At 36.3% G+C, this 17,870-nt stretch overlaps 1 protein-coding gene across 1 annotated transcript; it reads left to right on the plus strand.

Annotated features, from left to right (window-relative positions):
- The first annotated feature begins 5,388 nt into the window (after positions 1-5,388).
- On the plus strand, positions 5,389-15,271 carry LOC137628287 (uncharacterized). The gene is made up of 2 exons (XM_068359449.1): positions 5,389-5,499; positions 14,754-15,271. Exons 1-2 carry the CDS (start codon positions 5,389-5,391, stop codon positions 15,228-15,230), a joined length of 588 nt encoding a protein of 195 aa, XP_068215550.1. The 3' UTR covers positions 15,231-15,271.
- Positions 15,272-17,870: the final 2,599 nt, after the last annotated feature.

A 17,870-nucleotide genomic window follows, 5' to 3' on the forward strand; every position in this document is an offset into this window, starting at 1 on the left:
TATATTCCTCATCAGATGAGTGAACACCATAGGAGCTGTGCTTAGGCCAAAACACAGGGCTTGGAATTGGTAGACAACCTTTCCAAAAACGAATCTCAGGAAAGGTTGGGAGTCTGGATGAATAGGAACGTGAAAGTAGGCATCTTTCAAGTCCAACGAGACCATCCAGTCCTCCTGCCTGACCGCTGCTAGGACCGACTTCGTCGTCTCCATCGTGAACGTCTGCTTGGTGACATACGCGTTGAGCGCGCTGACGTCCAGCACCGGTCTCCAACCTCCTGTCTTCTTGGCCACTAGAAAGAGACGGTTGTAGAAGCCCGGGGATTGATGGTCCCGGACTATAACCACTGCCTTCTTCTGCACAAGTAGCGACACCTCCTGGTGCAATGCTAGCCTCTTGTCCTCTTCTTTGTAGTTGGGAGAGAGGTTGATGGAAGATGTGGTCAGAGGTGGTTTGAGGCAGAATGGAATCCTGTAACCCTCCCTCAGCCAACTGACAGACTGGGCGTCTGCACCTCTCTTTTCCCAGGCTTGCCAGAAGATCTTGAGTCTGGCTCCTACTGCTGTCTGGAGATGCGGAGAGTCAGTTTTTTCCTTTAGAGGTCTTGGAGCCTTTCCTAGACTTGCTCCTGGAAGAGTCTGGACGGGAGCTTCCTCGGCTGGGGGCTCTACCACGAAAGGGCGGTATGAACCTCGTAGCAGGGGTATCAGCCACTGGGGAGCGATAAGTCCTGGGGACTGAGGTAGCAACCTTAGACTTACGAGCCGATGAGGCTACAAGATCGTGTGTGTCCTTTTGTATCAGGGCAGCAGACAAGTCCTTAACCAGCTCTTCGGGGAAGAGGAACTTCGAGAGCGGAGCAAAAAGGAGTTGTGACCTTTGACAAGGTGTAATGCTGGAGGAAAGGAAGGTACACAGCTGTTCCCTTTTCTTCAGAACCCCTGATACAAACATCGACGCAAGCTCACCAGATCCATCCCTAATGGCCTTATCCATGCAGGACATTAATAGCATGGCAGAATCCTTGTCCGCAGGGGAGGTCTTCTTGCTGAGGGCCCCCAGGCACCAGTCTAGAAAGTTGAACATCTCAAATGCTCTAAATACTCCCTTCAGGAAGTGATCAAGGTCTGAGAAGGTCCAGCAAACCTTAGAGCGCCTCATTGCAGTTCTCTGAGGCGAGTCTACCAGACTTGAGAAGTCAGCCTGGGCAGAGGCAGGTACTCCCAAGCCTGGTGCTTCTCCTGTGGCATACCAAACGCTCGCTTTCGAAGTGAGCTTAGTCGGAGGAAACATGAAAGAAGTTTTGCCAAGGTGTTGCTTAGTCTGCAGCCACTCCCCTAAGATCCTTAACGCTCTCTTAGAGGACCTTGCTAGGACTAGCTTAGTATAGGTGGACTTAGCTTGCTGTATGCCCAGCGAAAACTCAGATGGTGGAGATCGGGGAATAGCAGAGACAAAGTGGTCTGGGTACACCTCCCTAAGCAGAGCCAAGACCTTACGAAAGTCAATAGACTGTGGAGAAGGCTTGGATTCATCCACGTCTGACGAGGGATCCAGGTGTGCCGCCTCATCATCAGAAGCCTCATCACCAGAGTGTAGCGAAGAGATCGGACAAGAATGCTGAACAGCAGAGTCAGAACGAGTAGGAACAATATTAGTGGTTTCCTCTTCAAGTATCTGTTGAGGGAAAACCTGAGGCTCAGACTGCAAAGGCTGAACAAAAGACGAAGCAGAAGGAAGGCGCATGGGTGGAGGAGGCTGACTCCTGGCATGAGTGGTTGAACCCAAGGGTTGCGCTTGCTGAGCGGTTGGCGGAAGCGGAGTAGCAAGTTCCTGTTCCTGCGGTGTGAGCGGAGCGCGATGAGGTAGAGGCTGCGCAGAACAAGGTAAATGTCTCGCAAGCTGAGGCTCCTGAGGCGCAAGGCTAAGGTGTTGTGGTGCTTGCCTTGTGGAGGGTTGAGCTCGCTGCAGCGAGAGCTGAGGAGACTGACTCATGGACGGGAGAGGTTGTTGTACCTCAACCGAGTGTTGCATCACTGGTGGAGCAGCAAGTGGAGGCGGAGGAAGAGAGGTATAATTCTCCTGATCCCATTGTAAAGGTTGCCTTAAGGAAGGCGGAGGCTGAACACCACTGGGAACAGCAAACTCAGAACGTGGCTCAACATCGTACGCCTGGCAGGTGGTACTGCGATCAGGCGGAGCGAGCGCAGGCGGAGCGAGCGCAGGCGGAGGGAGTGCAGGCGGAGGCGGAGGCGCAACACTCTCAGCCCGACACTCACGCATCAAGTCCGAAAGCTGTGCTTGCATGGACTGTAGTAGAGTCCACTTGGGGTCGGCAGAAACTACAGTAGGCTGAGGTAAAGCCTTAACAGTCGAGCTCTGTTGTGGCAGAACCTTACTCCTCTTGGGCGGAGTGCAGTCGACTGATGACTGCGGCGAGTCAGAGCTGAGCCAATGACTGCAGCCTGGCTGAGCACTCGCGGACTGGACTCTGCGTTTGAGTGGTCTAGAGACCTGAGTCCAGCGTTTCTTCCCTGACAATTGATCAGCGGACGAGAAGAAGACGGGCTCAATCGTCTGCAGGTGGGAGTGACGGTCTTTGGAAGACATGCCCGCAACCACCGAGGATACTTCAGTGCGCCGATCAAGGCCTGCCGAACCCTTTTGCCCTTCGACATTGCTTCTCCCCTGGGCTTGGGAGCTTGCAAGAGGTCCCGGACTGGGAGGACGACAGGCACGCACAGAAGTATCCTCACGCACCACACTGACACTGACACTAGCACTTGGCACTGCACTGACACTAGCACTCGTCACAGCACTGGCACTAATCCCACCCACTGCACTCTTGACCTTCAGTTCCTTGACCTCGGCCATAAGAGACTTGTGATCACTTACCACTGACTCTACTTTATCGCCTAAGGCCTGAATAGCACGCAAAACAACAGACATATCAGGCTGAGGGCAAATAGTAGGTTCGGGGGTAGCCACTACAGGGGTAGGAAAAGGTAGGGGATCATGAGGTGAGGAAAAAAGTGAAGAGTGAGAAGAACTCCTCCTAACTCTACCTCTCTCTAACTTAGTTGAATATTTCAAAAGACGGACAAATTCAAGTTCCGAAAGTCCGGCGCATTCCTCACATCGATTTTCTAACTGACAGGGCCTGTCCCTACAGTCAGAACAAGCGGTGTGAGGATCTACCGAGGCCTTCGGAATACGCCTATTACAAGACCTACATCGTCTATGGGTGGGGGCTTGCGAAATGTCAGACATCTTGAATTCAAAGAGTTAGCCAAGGGGGGTTCCAAAATCAAGCAAAAGATCGTTAACCGTTAATCAGGACTATATAAAAGCTATCTAAGCTAATATAAGAAGGTTTCCAGTAAAGCGACAGCCGAAATCTGAGAGAATACTTCACCAATTAGCCGTGAAAATACTCGAAGATCATAAGCGTATCCCAGAACGTCTTGCCGGAAGCACGACAGAGGAAAAATTGAGGAGGTGTCAACAAGAAGTACTATAGTACCTGGCCACAGGTGGCGCTGGTAAGTACACCCCCTTCTAGTATTGTGATAGCTGGCGTATCCCTCCATAGAATTCTGTCGGGCAACGGAGTTGACAGCTACATGATTATCGGGTAAGTTTAATATTGAAAATTTATAGATCTATGATATCATAATATTAATCTAATTTATAAGTAGAGTTTCTGTTGTGCAATGCATCTGAGCCATTGCATACCTGTAAATGTTTTTTACAATAATATTTACACAGAAATGAATATTTACATATCATTACAGCTTGTTGTGTTGTCATTTTTTCGTAAGTAAGCTTAATGATCCATTTCATATTTGAAACTTTTGCAAAGCAATGCCACTGAAGCTAAAAGAGAAAAACTATTTTGACAACAAGTGATTAAATTGTACACTGACTTTTCTCTCCCTTTCTCTCTACTGATATGTCCATGTCTTTGTTCTCTCCAATCATACAGGAATGTGTAAACTAGCATTGGACTTTATCTATCTATCTATCTATCTACCAAGGTACTTCCCTCAATTTTCATAATTCTAATAAAGTACACATGAGTCTCATTTAGTTACAACAAACTAATCCCAAGGAGCCTTTAATGAATTTATCAAAATAATGATGTGAGGCTGTACAGTACTCTGAAGGGACAAATTAAATTCATCTGATGATGCAAATTCACCTTTAGTACTAACATAGAAAAATAATTAATAGATTAATGTCTGCATGCTGACATAGAAAGCCACAACAAAAAGTGATAAAACATCAAACTTCCCAAGATTCACACTTTACTTTACAACTAAAATTTGGAGTATTTTGATTTAAGTAATATCTAGGAAATATGAAAAAATAGAGAAAAGTTCTTGTATGGTTTTACCCGTGACAGCTGGAAAAAATCTATCCACTATACAACTTTTTATATGAGGAATTTTGCCTTATAACCACCTGTAACCTAATCTTTGGTGCTGTACTCAAAACTTAAAATTAGACTATAAGCTTGAAAATTTACATAAAGTACTTAAAAAAAAGCCCTTTGGTCTCAAGAAGACATATGAAATGAAATTCTAGATGAGAAAACTGAAGGATTTTAATGTAAAGTATTACATATACCAATTTGGTATGATGAAATAGAAAATTCAATTGGTATTCATAGTTTGTTGTATAATTTCAACAGTCAACACGGAGGCCAATAACACAGACAACTCAAATCTTGGGATAACTTATCTCCAACACGTACAAGTTGGATGTGATGATCTGGCTGAATAACATAGTAGCTAGATAATAGGAAAATAAATTTCTTCCAGCTCAAATGGCCAGTGAATAAAGCAAAACCTATTGAAAATACAGGCAGAGACAGAGGTAATGAAAAGGTAAAGGCTGGTGACATTGGTACAAAGTTATCAATTCTATATTTTCACAAAGAGAAACAAAGAAGGATGCACCTCAAGATTAAGAGAATGGTATTCCATACATCAATGAATATGGTCTAAATGGAACTTCATTAACTAAAGTAAAGAGTATTTCACTTGGCCTCATCCTTCTTCAAGCAGATCAAATGTAACTTAAAATAATTGACCACAATGAAATGACAGACAAGTAGATGCCATAATTCATGGTCTTGCCCACATTAACTAAATCAAAATCTTTCTTTTGATCTCTTGTTGTCTCTTGCATATATTATTGACTAAAATCTGGTTGAACTAAGGTACATTATTCTACCTTACACTTCCATACTGAACTACCTTTATTAACAACATAGAAGTGAGATACAGTACTTGACGAGGGTGGCTATTTGGCTACACTGTAGAAGTTAGTTACCCTTCAAGCCTCAGGATCTTGTCAAACAGGACCAGGAACCTAGATAGTCAATGGCCTTATTTGTCTTCACACAGCAGCTATGCTTAGTCCAAGAAAGACTATCCATGCAACAAGCTATCAATTGTCTCTATGAACGATTAGGATTTACACAACCCTACAAGGTTAGTCCAGACACTTGACCTGTCTCTGAGCTGTTGAATATAGGACATGAGAAATTATGAACCTGTACAAAGGAATCACATGTTCATCAAATGCTTGATGCACAGGTATCTGAAAGTAGGCATCCTTCTACCCAAGGAATGTCATGATGAACTCTCCAATTACATAGCCAGTCTAATGAGGGTCTGCTGACAATTTGCTGAGAAGACTCAGGTTGCTACCCAGCTTAATCTCTGAAAAATCCTGTTGTAAAATCCCATTAAATTATTTCTAACATTTTGTACTATTTCTTTGGGGTTGATATAAGCATTTTTTGCATGCTTTTCTGTGTCTGGCTGATAGTTCTGTGAAATAATCAGAGATGGAGATGATAGAGAAACCTATAAAAAATATCCTCTGTCTTTTGGGGTATACAGTAAATACACAATGGCAGTTCTGTACCATTGGTTTCCCAAGGTGTCCATACCTTCTCCAAATATACTCGCTTCTGGAATAGTATTGGCTGAGGAAGGACAAGTCTTGTAGTCAATCCTTCTATAGTGTTTAATACAGAATTCATAGTTTCCTAGTTGTAAATCTGTTCTATGTATCTCACTGGCAATTACTGTACTGTATACATCGCACGTAACATTGTTCATTCCTGAAGCAATGTAATTGCTTGATTTAGTTAAAAGCAACACCAGCTACTTGAAAAATGGCCTTCTTAGGGGAGACTGTATTGTCTTACGGGGTAACAAAGATTCAATAGACTTCATTACTAATGAGACAATCTTCTCCACCAATAAACAAAATGCCATCACAAAAACACACACTCTTGCCTACTAAGTGTTGGCATTACAGAACTGGAAGGCTAATGGGGATAATTGTATTTTGTCAATCTAAAACTACGTTCATTGTTGTCAACTGTTTGAGGGCCGTAGATTTAGCAAATTAAATAGCAGGTTGGATGGTCTGTGGGGTTCTCGAATGAACAACCTAGTGTTAATATTTCATTCATGGAAAAGGAGAGAATGTCTTCCTATAATGGCATAGTCTATAAAGCTTGCAAGCAAGAATCCTCACAATGGTTTAAGCAATAATATCTGATATTCAATTTCCTATTCAGTCTTTAAAATGTAATTTGGTTAAAAGAGCCCTTCGTTAAGGAGTACTATAAATACAGCTCATAGTTCTCAAAAGGAATACAGTAAATAATATGCTAATTGATTTGATTGGATTTACAAATTTTGGCCATTTAACCTGTTCAGAAACAAGGTGCAACTCGGAGAAAATCGCACAGTTGCAGCATGAAGTAAAAGTTGAGTGGTAAAACAGCCAGATAGAAGAAAGGAAGCTGGAATGGAGACGTAATCAAAGGCTAAAAAGCATGTATGGCTATGGCCGAAAAGATCGCTGTAAAAATCGTCATGTAATACCTACAACGTAAATATGCCAACTGAGTGATTTCAGGTTACATCAATATGTGGAAAACTCACACGGAGTTACTAATAAGATAAAAATTCACAAGAAAATGTTCAAGATTGTAATGAAATCAAATACTGTACCAACTTTGAAGTGATAAAGTTAATAATGATTAACCAGGTGAAAGTAAGACCACTGAATGGTAGTCAATTCATGTCTACTACATTACTTAAAAAGCAGAATTATGAGGAGAGCTTGTTAAGTGAGATAAATGGATCCACAAGATTTACAAGCTACATCAAGGAATAATTGCCCTAATCAACTTGTAAGCTTACTTTACTAATTAGAATATTCAAGTATTTACCTTTACTGTATAAACGTTGAAAGACATAAGTTCGATGATATATATTTTTCCTTGCAGGTCTGCAACTTCAGCCCTTTCCTCCCTTCTCTATAAGTGCTACATCTGAGTCTACAGAATCAACGCACCCATTTAAGTCCTTTGCAACCATCCTGAAAAAGGAAATATGTATAATAAATGCTATTATTTGTTGAATCACAAAAGATTAAAGATTTCCATTATACTTTAGTATTACAAATACAAAGATGTAGTGTTTAATTGTCCATTAAATTAGAACTCTGTGCTCTCTTCAACCTAAATTATGGTAGGGAAAATAGGATTTTCATATTAAATCTTCTTCCCAAAAATCACAGTACAGTACAGTACTGTATTCCTTATGTGAACTGATAAATTTTGTTTACATAACATGCGAAAACATCTAATGCAACTTTCAAATGCAAACTGCTGTATTACATTTGACACTACATACCATCAACACCCCAGTTTCAATATAAAGCTATAAGAGGTTTAGAACTTCTTTGACAACAATAACTTACGGAAACCCATAGCTTTTGAGTTATGGTGGTAACGCTACCATAACTAAAGAACTATGGGTTTCCGCTAGTTATTGTCATCAAAAACATTTGAAGCAACTTTAATTACATCCTATATCAGTCTTATTCTGTTATTGATACTAACTTGTTGAAACAGTGTAGAATTTGGGAGTACATGGGTCGACTACTACAGTTTAACTAAAAAAAAAAAAAAAAAGTTTCCGCAAGATATCGTCATTAAAAAATGTTCAAAATACAGGAACTTTGCTGAACATCAGGCTTTCTGGAGGCGAAGAAAACCAAACATTTACATTGCATCTTTGTGGGAATTATTTGTAACCGTCGTACTACAAACAGCCCCCTTACTTAATTAAGAATATTTAAGCCACGTTGGTCCATGGAAGTAACACTATTTAATCACTCATTGGTCTCTGCTTCACCGTGGCTTGCAATCTAACATTACCTACATAATCTTCCATTCTGGCAACGGGTACAGCCAAGTATATTTGCGTTATTTTAACTATCTAAATAATCACTTATTCAATTGGTCTTTGCTCCACTGCGACTTGCAGTTTAACATTATATACATGCTCTTCTGTTCTGGCAAGTGGTACACGGGGCCCTATTACTGGTATATGCCGGAATCTGTGTGGGGGAGTATTTTGGCATTGTTCAAATGTTAGTCTTAGTTCCATTTCACATCACGACTAAATATATCAACCACACAATACTACCCTAACCTATCATTATTCAAGCAATAATTAAGGAGCCTTTGTATATCAGCGGCCAGTTCCCCCAGCGAGCATATAAATTGGACACCAACTAACCTAAACTTCATTATCCTAACCTAATCTAGAGACCGTGATTGATTGACTTAAAGTTTTCAGGCATCCCCTAGAAGCCGTTTCCTTACCTACTTACCTAATGGGGGGCTAATATCCCCTGCGAGCCCCTTTACAATGCCGTATTCTTAGTCAGCTGTCATCATACATACGGGAGGCCGCTATCATACATACACCCCTGACTGAAATTACTGCTTGATTGCATTGTATATCATGATATTGAAAACACACAATCAAGAGGTTATGAATGTAAAACGTTATGAATTACATTCAGTTCGTTTAAGTAATTTACGAAGAGTACCATTTGTCAGGATTACTTTGAACAGAGCGAAGGAGGTTCTCATGGTAACAATAAAAGCGGATTCAAAATAGTGTATTTGAGTTTATATACTAGATCATATTGGTTTCAATGTATTAATGAATATTGTATTAAACAAAAATAAACCTCAAAAACACTTCAAACACAAAAATAGTGGTATGAAAGAGAACGATATACTATTAATATATGTATATATTCTAATTCAGGCTGTAATTCACGGAAAATACTTTTATCCTTAATCTAACATATTACCTTTTAACACACGTTGATAAAGTCAAGCTGTAAATAGACGGTATTATTGAATAATGAGGAATAAAATCTAAAATTGTTTACCTTTTTAAGAAGAGTCCAAGGGCCACCATATACACAGTAGTAGTAATAATGAGCTATTGGCTCTGTAACGGCTCTCTTTTCGTGGGTGCACTTAGCATTTCAATGATTTTTTTCTTTTTTAATGAGAGAAAGACTTTAATATATTTCTTTTCTGCCTTCAATACCATTCCTTTTAGGAAATCTATTTATTACAAGATATTCCATTCATTACATATTACTTTATTTATTCGTACAAGTTCATTTAATGATTTAGTTCTTACGAAAATTTTATTTTTTTTGGTAAAAAATCATATGATGGGGTTTGTTAATTTTAGTTATTATTAGTCATATATAATTAATCTTTACATCAACTCTGTTGATATTTCCTTTCATTTTTACATTTTTCATAAAAATCATGATTTGAGAACTATAATTTTTGTTTACCCGGTTAATGTCCTCCTGTTTCCTTTATAATAGGCTAATAACATGCACAGAAATGATCAAATTAATCTCTCAATATTAAGTTATTCCATATAAATCAGGAAGAGATTAAAATAAACTGATTTTATTCAATATCTAGACCTATGCGTTATCTGATTTACTTATCAGAGGATCTCCAACCTTATGATGCGCTGTTGCCATCCGCCTTCTATTGACGTATGCCGAGGGTGGTTTAGGCTTTCATTGAGCCTGCTGCCTACCTCTCTCTCTCTCTCTCTCTCTCTCTCTCTCTCTCTCTCTCTCGTCGACGGAACTTTTCATTAGGAAATAATTATTCACATAAACAACGTATATACTTGTATATTAAGTACACATATTAAGTCTGTATATATATATATATATATATATAGAGAGAGAGAGAGAGAGAGAGAGAGAGAGAGAGGCATACAATATATATATATATATATATATACATATATATATAGTTTATATATATGTATATATATATGTATATATACATACATACATATATATATATATATATATATACATATATATATATATATATAGAGAGAGAGAGAGAGAGAGAGAGAGAGAGAGAGAGAGAGCCTATATACATACATACATACTCTGCAAAACACATATCAAGAAAGCTTAAAATAGACAGACAATACTGAAAATCAAATCCCTTGAACTTTGCGAAAGTAGGCCGACAGAATCTTAAATAATTATAATTCCGACAAAATGTTCAAAATCCTGTCGAAATATAATTTGTCTTCATTCGTGATCTCGTTTCACTCACGTTCCTCTGTTGGCGAGAACCTAAACTATCTGTCACTTACGTGGGCAGGGAGAGTGTGACGAATTAATTTTTTTTTATTTGGAAATATTGTAAAAACCCAACATGGTTTCAGAACTTGGTCATGAATGAATTACTGATACATTAGATAGCTGAGGTTTCTTAAAAGTTATTCAATAAATGAAGTTATTCAGTATTTTGTCTTTCAGGGATTGTTAAGGCTTAGTGTCATTGTCTTTAGGTGGAAATTACATTTAAACATTCGAAGGTTTTCTCAATTTAATTTATATAATTTCTTTTATCAATTGGTCAATAATTATCAATTCTTAAAAGGCAAAAGTCTTTAGTTTCTATTATGTCTAAATTAGACCATTGTTTTGGGTTCATAATACCAATGATAAACTTTATTAGAAAAAAAAAAGAAAAAAAAAAAAACACGATAAAACATATATTCAATAAATAACCTTTGAAATAACAATAGTAATTTTTCATAAGGTGCTAATTTTACATCAAAACTGTCTTAAATATATTTCCACAATAGTTCCGGGTCTGGATAAAAGGGAAGGGTTGGGCATAGAGTGAGCTACAGACCATAGGAGTCTGGTGTTAGTGACAGGTTAATAAGAGATGGTAGTAAAACCGAATAAAATGATTTATTTATTAAGTGACTGATTGATTTGATTTAAAAAATGGCGTTGCAGAGGCTATGGTTTGTTGATAATATAATTAAATAATTAATTGAGTTTACTGTACTTATAAAAGACCAAGCTGGTACACACACACACACACACACACACACATATATATATATATATATATGGAGAGAGAGAGAGAGAGAGAGAGAGAGAGAGAGATTAACAAAGTTAAATTCTCCAACAGGGGATGGCTACAGAAAAGACAACACCAATGTGGTTACTGCCACATTTATACTTAACTGTTATCACATATATGAAACCATTGCAAAGGAACACACTCATATTATCTTCTCTCTCTCTCTCTCTCTCTCTCTCTCTCTCTCTCTCTCTCTTCTTTATATATATATTATATATACACATATATATATATATACATATATTTATATGTATGTATGTATGCATGTATGTATGTATGTATGTTTGCATGTATGTGTGCTTGCTTTGAAAGAGGCATATACACAAGATCAAGTTATCTGTAACCCATATATATATATATATATATATGTATATATGTATATATACATGTACATGTACATATATGTACATGTATATATATATATATATATATATTTGTGTGTATAGTTGATAGCGGAATAACAGAAGAACTTTTGGAAAGTGAGCACAATATCAATATATATGTATGTATATATATATATATATATACACACACATATATATATATATATATATGTATATATATATATATATATATAGAGAGAGAGAGAGAGAGAGAGAGAGAGAGAGAGCTTGGGTGGAGAGGTGGCTTGGGCGCTGATCATATGTAATATGGTTAGTCTCTAGGGCAATGTCCTGCTTGATAGGGCAATCTCACCGTCCCTCGCTTCGGCCATTCATGAGTGGCCTTTGAAACCTTCAAAACACATCTTTAAAAAAAAAAAAACTATTGTTTAAGAATTACAAATTACAGATCAACGAACTAGCTCGGTCTCACTTCACTATAAGATTCTTATCTGTTATCAACGAGTAGATTTGCCTACAAAAGCTAAAATAATCAACAGCTGACAATGCTTAAGTTCAAGGCTATTTGCGGGAATAGTTATTACCCAGAAAAAAAGCCACATTGGTTTTGTTAAGTAAACCTTTTGGTTTAACTGTCTCAGGTGTCTTATTATTATTATTACTATTATTATTATACCTTTTGGTTTAAACTGTCTCAGGTGTCTTAATATTATTATTATTATCATTATTATTATTATTATTATTATTATTATTATTATTATTATTATTATTATTATTATTATTATTATTATTATTATTTACTAAGCTACAATCCTAGTTGGAAAAGCAGGAAGCTATAAGCCCGAGGGCTCCAACAGGGAAAATAGCCGAGTGAGAAAAGGAAATAATGAAACTGCAGAAGTAATTAACAATTAAAATAGAAAAAAAAATAAGAGAAGTAATAACATTAAAATAAATCTTTCATATATAAGCTATAAGAACTTAAAAAAAACAAGAAGAGAAATAAGACTATTATTATTATTATTATTATTATTATTATTATTATTATTATTATTATTATTATTATTACTTGCTAAGCTACAACACTAGTTGGAAAAGCAGGATGCTATAAGACCGAGGGCTCCAACAGGAAAAGTAGCCCAGTGAGGAAAGGAAATAAGGAAACTACAGTAGAAGTAATTAAAAATTAAAATATAAATAGAAAATAGAAGAAAAGTAATAACATTAAAATAAAACTTAAAAAAAAAACAAGAGGAAGAGAAATAAGATAGAATAGTGTTACTATTATCAATAGTAATATGTATGAAAGGTGATAAATAGGAAGAAGGAAATGAAAACTAATTATAATCAATTAAAAGAGTAGATAAAGTAAATGAATAGAAATAAGAAATAAAATAACTATTATTATTGTTATTGTTATTGTTATTGTTATTATCAATAGTAGTATGTAAAGGGTATGTAAAGGGAAATTTAGGAAGAAGGAAATGAAAACTAATTATAATCAATTAAAATAGTAGATAAAATGATTAAATATAAATAAGAAATTAAATAATCAGATTCAAAATTATTGTTATTATTATAAACATTAGTATGTATGGAAGGAAAAATTAGAAAGAAGGAAATGGAAACAAATTATAATCATCAAAATAGACTAAATAACAATTAAACCAAAATAAGAAATGAAATAAATATTATATACAAACCTATTTAAGATCTCTTTTTCATAGATACAATAATACAAATGAGAGTGATTTTAAAAGAATGCAGCGGAATTGGTGTTACAAAAATCGTGGTCACTATCAGAGAAGAGAGAGAGAGAGAGAGAGAGAGAGAGAGAGAGAGAGAGAGAGAGATAAAAATCAAAACTCTTTATTCCATTATAAAATGGATATTCTGCTACCTAATAATATAAATTATTTACATAAAATTTAAGAAAAGAAATGGTTGTAAAAATCTAAGATATATATATATATATATATATGTGTGTGTGTGTGTGTGTGTGTGCTCAACTAAGATTTTAAAAATATTGTTTAAGTTTCCTTTGGAATAAAACAGTACTAATATTTAGACATATTCTTATTTCAAGAAGTAGTTTATTCCAGCAAGATGGGCCCCTTATTGCCATTGAACGTGAACCTAGAGAGAGAGAGAGAGAGAGAGAGAGAGAGAGAGAGAGAGAGAGGAACAGTCACAGGACGTGAGGACTGAAAGTCGAGTTAAGTTAGATTTCGAAATTTCTTTTAATTCTGGAGCCTCGTCCATCCGAATGGCTGAATATTTTTCGAAAGATCCGTGAAGGAATTCTCCAACGCGCTTTCCTAATCGATCAAAGTGTGAGTGAAATGATCTTTTGCCCGAAATGCAAAAGGATTTTTGTATATAAGAAGAGGCGGAGGTTTGGGACAGCATCCAGTCTTAAGACGGACTTCGACTTAGATAAGTCTAATCATTTACAATGGTAATGGTTTAGGTGGTTTGTTTGCATATTTATATACTTGTTTGGTGCTTAGTTAAGTTACATGTTTGTGTGTACAAACACGTAAATGTGCCTAGGCATAGGAAAAAATTTGCATGCATATACATACATATACACATACGTTACATATTTGTGTGAATAAACTGTGCCTAGGCACTTAGGAACAAACTTACAGGCACATACATACACATACATATTTGTATTACACACACACACACACACACACACACACACATATATATATATATATATATATACATATATATGTGTGTGTGTGTGTGTGTGTGTATGTGTGTGTGTATTATGTATGCATGTATACACAACATCTCGAAACTACAAATACCAAATTTATCAATTTGATTTTATCACAAATAACTTTAAGAATTTCAATCTGGCAGACAGTTAAGACAAGTGAATGAATATATATTTGAAAATAAAATATAAAATAGTTTAAAAATTCATTTATTCAGTTATTTATCCATTTATTAACCTATTTATTTACCCATTTATTCACATACTTACTTACTTATTTATCCCTTTTCATTTATTTCTTGATTATTCAGAAATAATTATCAATTTATCTATTTCCTTACACAGAAAATCGCCATCACATTCCTTGCTACGGCTCTAATGGCCGCCATGGCCATAGCTGGCCCTGTTCCTGATTCTGGATATGGCCATGGACATGGTGGACATGGAGGGCACGGCCACGGGCATGGAGGAGGTTATGGGCATGGCGGTCACGGTGGCCACGGTGGGCATGGTCACGGCCATGGTGGTTACGGCCATGGTGGACATGGACACGGCCATGGTGGACATGGACACGGGCATGGTGGATACGGCCATGGTGGACATGGTGGACACGGTGGATACGGCCATGGTGGACACGGTCACGGACATGGCGGATACGGCCATGGTGGACACGGCCACGGACATGGTGGATACGGCCATGGTGGACACGGCCACGGTCACGGCGGATACGGCCATGGTGGACACGGCCACGGACATGGTGGATACGGCCATGGTGGACATGGCCACGGAGGACACGGCCATGGGCATGGTGGCTATCACTGAGTGTAAAAAGGCAATGGCTACGAAAACACAATTACAGTAAACAACTCGAAGACGTCAAATATATCAAGAGATACATTTTTATATAAAAGATTTATAGTTTAATACATTAATGAATTTATTCGCGAGTTTATTCTAGAATAAAAAATTTATTCATGAGTATATTCTAGAATAAATAATTTATTCATGAGTATATTCTAGAATAAATAATTAATTCGTGAGTATATTCTAGAATAAATAATTTATTCATGAGTATATTCTAGACTAAATAATTTATTCGCAAGTTTATTCTAGAATAAATTTATCATGAAGAAAATTTCTTTCAAATTCGAATGCAATACTTTCCCGACATGTCTAATTTCTTCAAATGTATCCCTTGACTGTAGATATTTATGTTATGTATAATTTTATAGTAAATTGTCAAATAAAAGAATTTAACATGTATATTATATTTGTTATTTACCAAAGCAGATATTACTTTATGTTATTTTGTAAAATATACAAAAATATTTGCGTTTCATCACCTTAGGGAGATAGAAACTTTGGGAGATAGAAAACTTTTTCTAAAAAAAGTAATGTAATTTCACTCCTAATTACAAAGTTCTATTTAATTTCCAACATTATAGATTAGAAAAAGGTCTATATATAAAACCAATAGGTAAGAGAGGCTATAAGTTCGATTTAGTTTAAAGATACCTTGCCTGGTGATCGCCAGACTGGGGTTCGAGTCCCGCTCAAACTCGTTAGTTCCTTTGGTCGCTGCAACCTCAACATCCTTGTGAGCTAAGGATGGGTGGTTTAGGGGAGCTTATTGGTCTATCTGCTGAGTTATCAGCAGCCATTCCCTGGCCATCCTTGGTCCTAGCATGGGTGGTAAGGGAGCTTGGGCGCTGATCATACGTAATATGGACAGTCTCTAGGCCATTGTCCTGCTTGATAGGGCAATGTCACTGCCCCTTACCTCTGCCATTCATGAGCGGCCTTTAAACCTTTAAAACCAAAAGCTCACTTCTTGAAAAGGTTGATTGAATTTTAATGAAGAAAAAAATAGTTTAATATAGTTTAAAATCCCTTCCTAAAAAGGCTGAAAGAAATGGCTTGTAAAATCTTGACTTTGCAAATTATGAATAAACGTGAATAAAAATAATAGCAGCATTAACACCAGCAATTAAAAGTAGTAAAATCATTGCTACTACTACAACAACTACTACTACAAATATTAACATTATTATTAATGGCTTGGCAGATTTCAAGGTTTTAAACGCCACTCATGAATGGCAGAGGCAAGGGACAATGACATTGCCCTAGTAAGCAGGACAATGCCCTAGAGACTGACCATTTACATATGATCAGTGCCCACGCTCCCTATCCCCCCAAGCTAGGACCAAGAAGGGCCAGGCAATTGCTACTGATGACTCAGCAGATAGACCTATAGGTTCTCCTAAACTCCCCCTCATTAGCTCACAAGGATGTAGAGGTTACAGCCACCAAAGAAACTAACGAGTTTGAGCGGGACTCGAACCCCAGTCTAGGGTTCATCAGTTAGAGACGTTACCACATCGGCCACAACAAGCCTTAAAATAGAAACCATTATCTTTTGCCAGGAGGCCGAAGTAACCAATATTCTATGACGTCATGATATTTGTTGACTCGAAAGTAGTGCTTCGTTAAAGGTAACGAGGTGTTAAAAACTATCTTTAGCCTTTTCTGGACTAAAAGAAATATTTTAGTTGGCTTGCTTGACCTTGAGGGACATTTGGTTACTTCGTTTTATTCTAAAATTAGATCCTATAAGGAAATTAAGGTTTTTAGGATCTTGGGGAAAGTGGCAGTTTTTCTTCCTGGTGAAAAAAAAATTGATGCGCATATATATATATATATATATTTATGTATATATATATATATATATATATATCTAAATGCATATATATATATATTATATATATATATATATATATATACTGTATATATATATACTGTATATATATATACTGTGTGTGTATATATATATAATATATATACACACACACAGGATATGTATATATATACATGCATACACACATATATATACATATATATATATATATATATACATATATATATATATATATATATATAAGAGTGTGTGTATGTGTGTGTATCTGGGCGATTTTCACAAAATAATTAAAGTATCAAATCTTTTAGAACTTTTTACTAGATGAATATAAAATAAATTCTCTCCCTGATTTTATAAAATAAAAACTAAATTTATCTTCTGATTGAATTTGAAATAAGATTAATTTTCATCTGATTTTACTTAATAGCAATAGGGGGATTTTTACCGATTTTGTTATAAATAGAACCAGAAAATAGACTCAATATATATCTGATTTTAAAAAACAGGCATAAGAAAATCTATTGAAATATTTTGTTGAATAAGGGAAATTATTAATTTTATGATTTCACAGAAAAACAATGAAATAATTTAATTTAACCGTGATAACGAAGTATAATAATTTGCTGTCTGATTTTACAAAATATATATAAGAAAATCTTTTAGAATATTTTGTAGAATAAGAAAATTATCAATTTAATAATTTTTACAGAAAAGCAATAAAATCATTCAATTTAGTTGTGATATTGAAGTATAGTAATTCGCTATCT

Source organism: Palaemon carinicauda, chromosome 36 (genome assembly GCF_036898095.1).
Source record: "Palaemon carinicauda isolate YSFRI2023 chromosome 36, ASM3689809v2, whole genome shotgun sequence".
Taxonomy (NCBI): domain Eukaryota; kingdom Metazoa; phylum Arthropoda; class Malacostraca; order Decapoda; family Palaemonidae; genus Palaemon; species Palaemon carinicauda.

Excerpts from the sequence above, each read along its gene's own strand:
- LOC137628287 (XM_068359449.1), top strand. The coding sequence starts at position 5,389 with ATGGCCTTATTTGTCTTCACACAGCAGCTATGCTTAGTCCAAGAAAGA. Across the intron at positions 5,500-14,753 it reads GATTTACACAACCCTACAAG|AAAATCGCCATCACATTCCT; the intron begins GTTAGTCCAGAC and ends TTCCTTACACAG.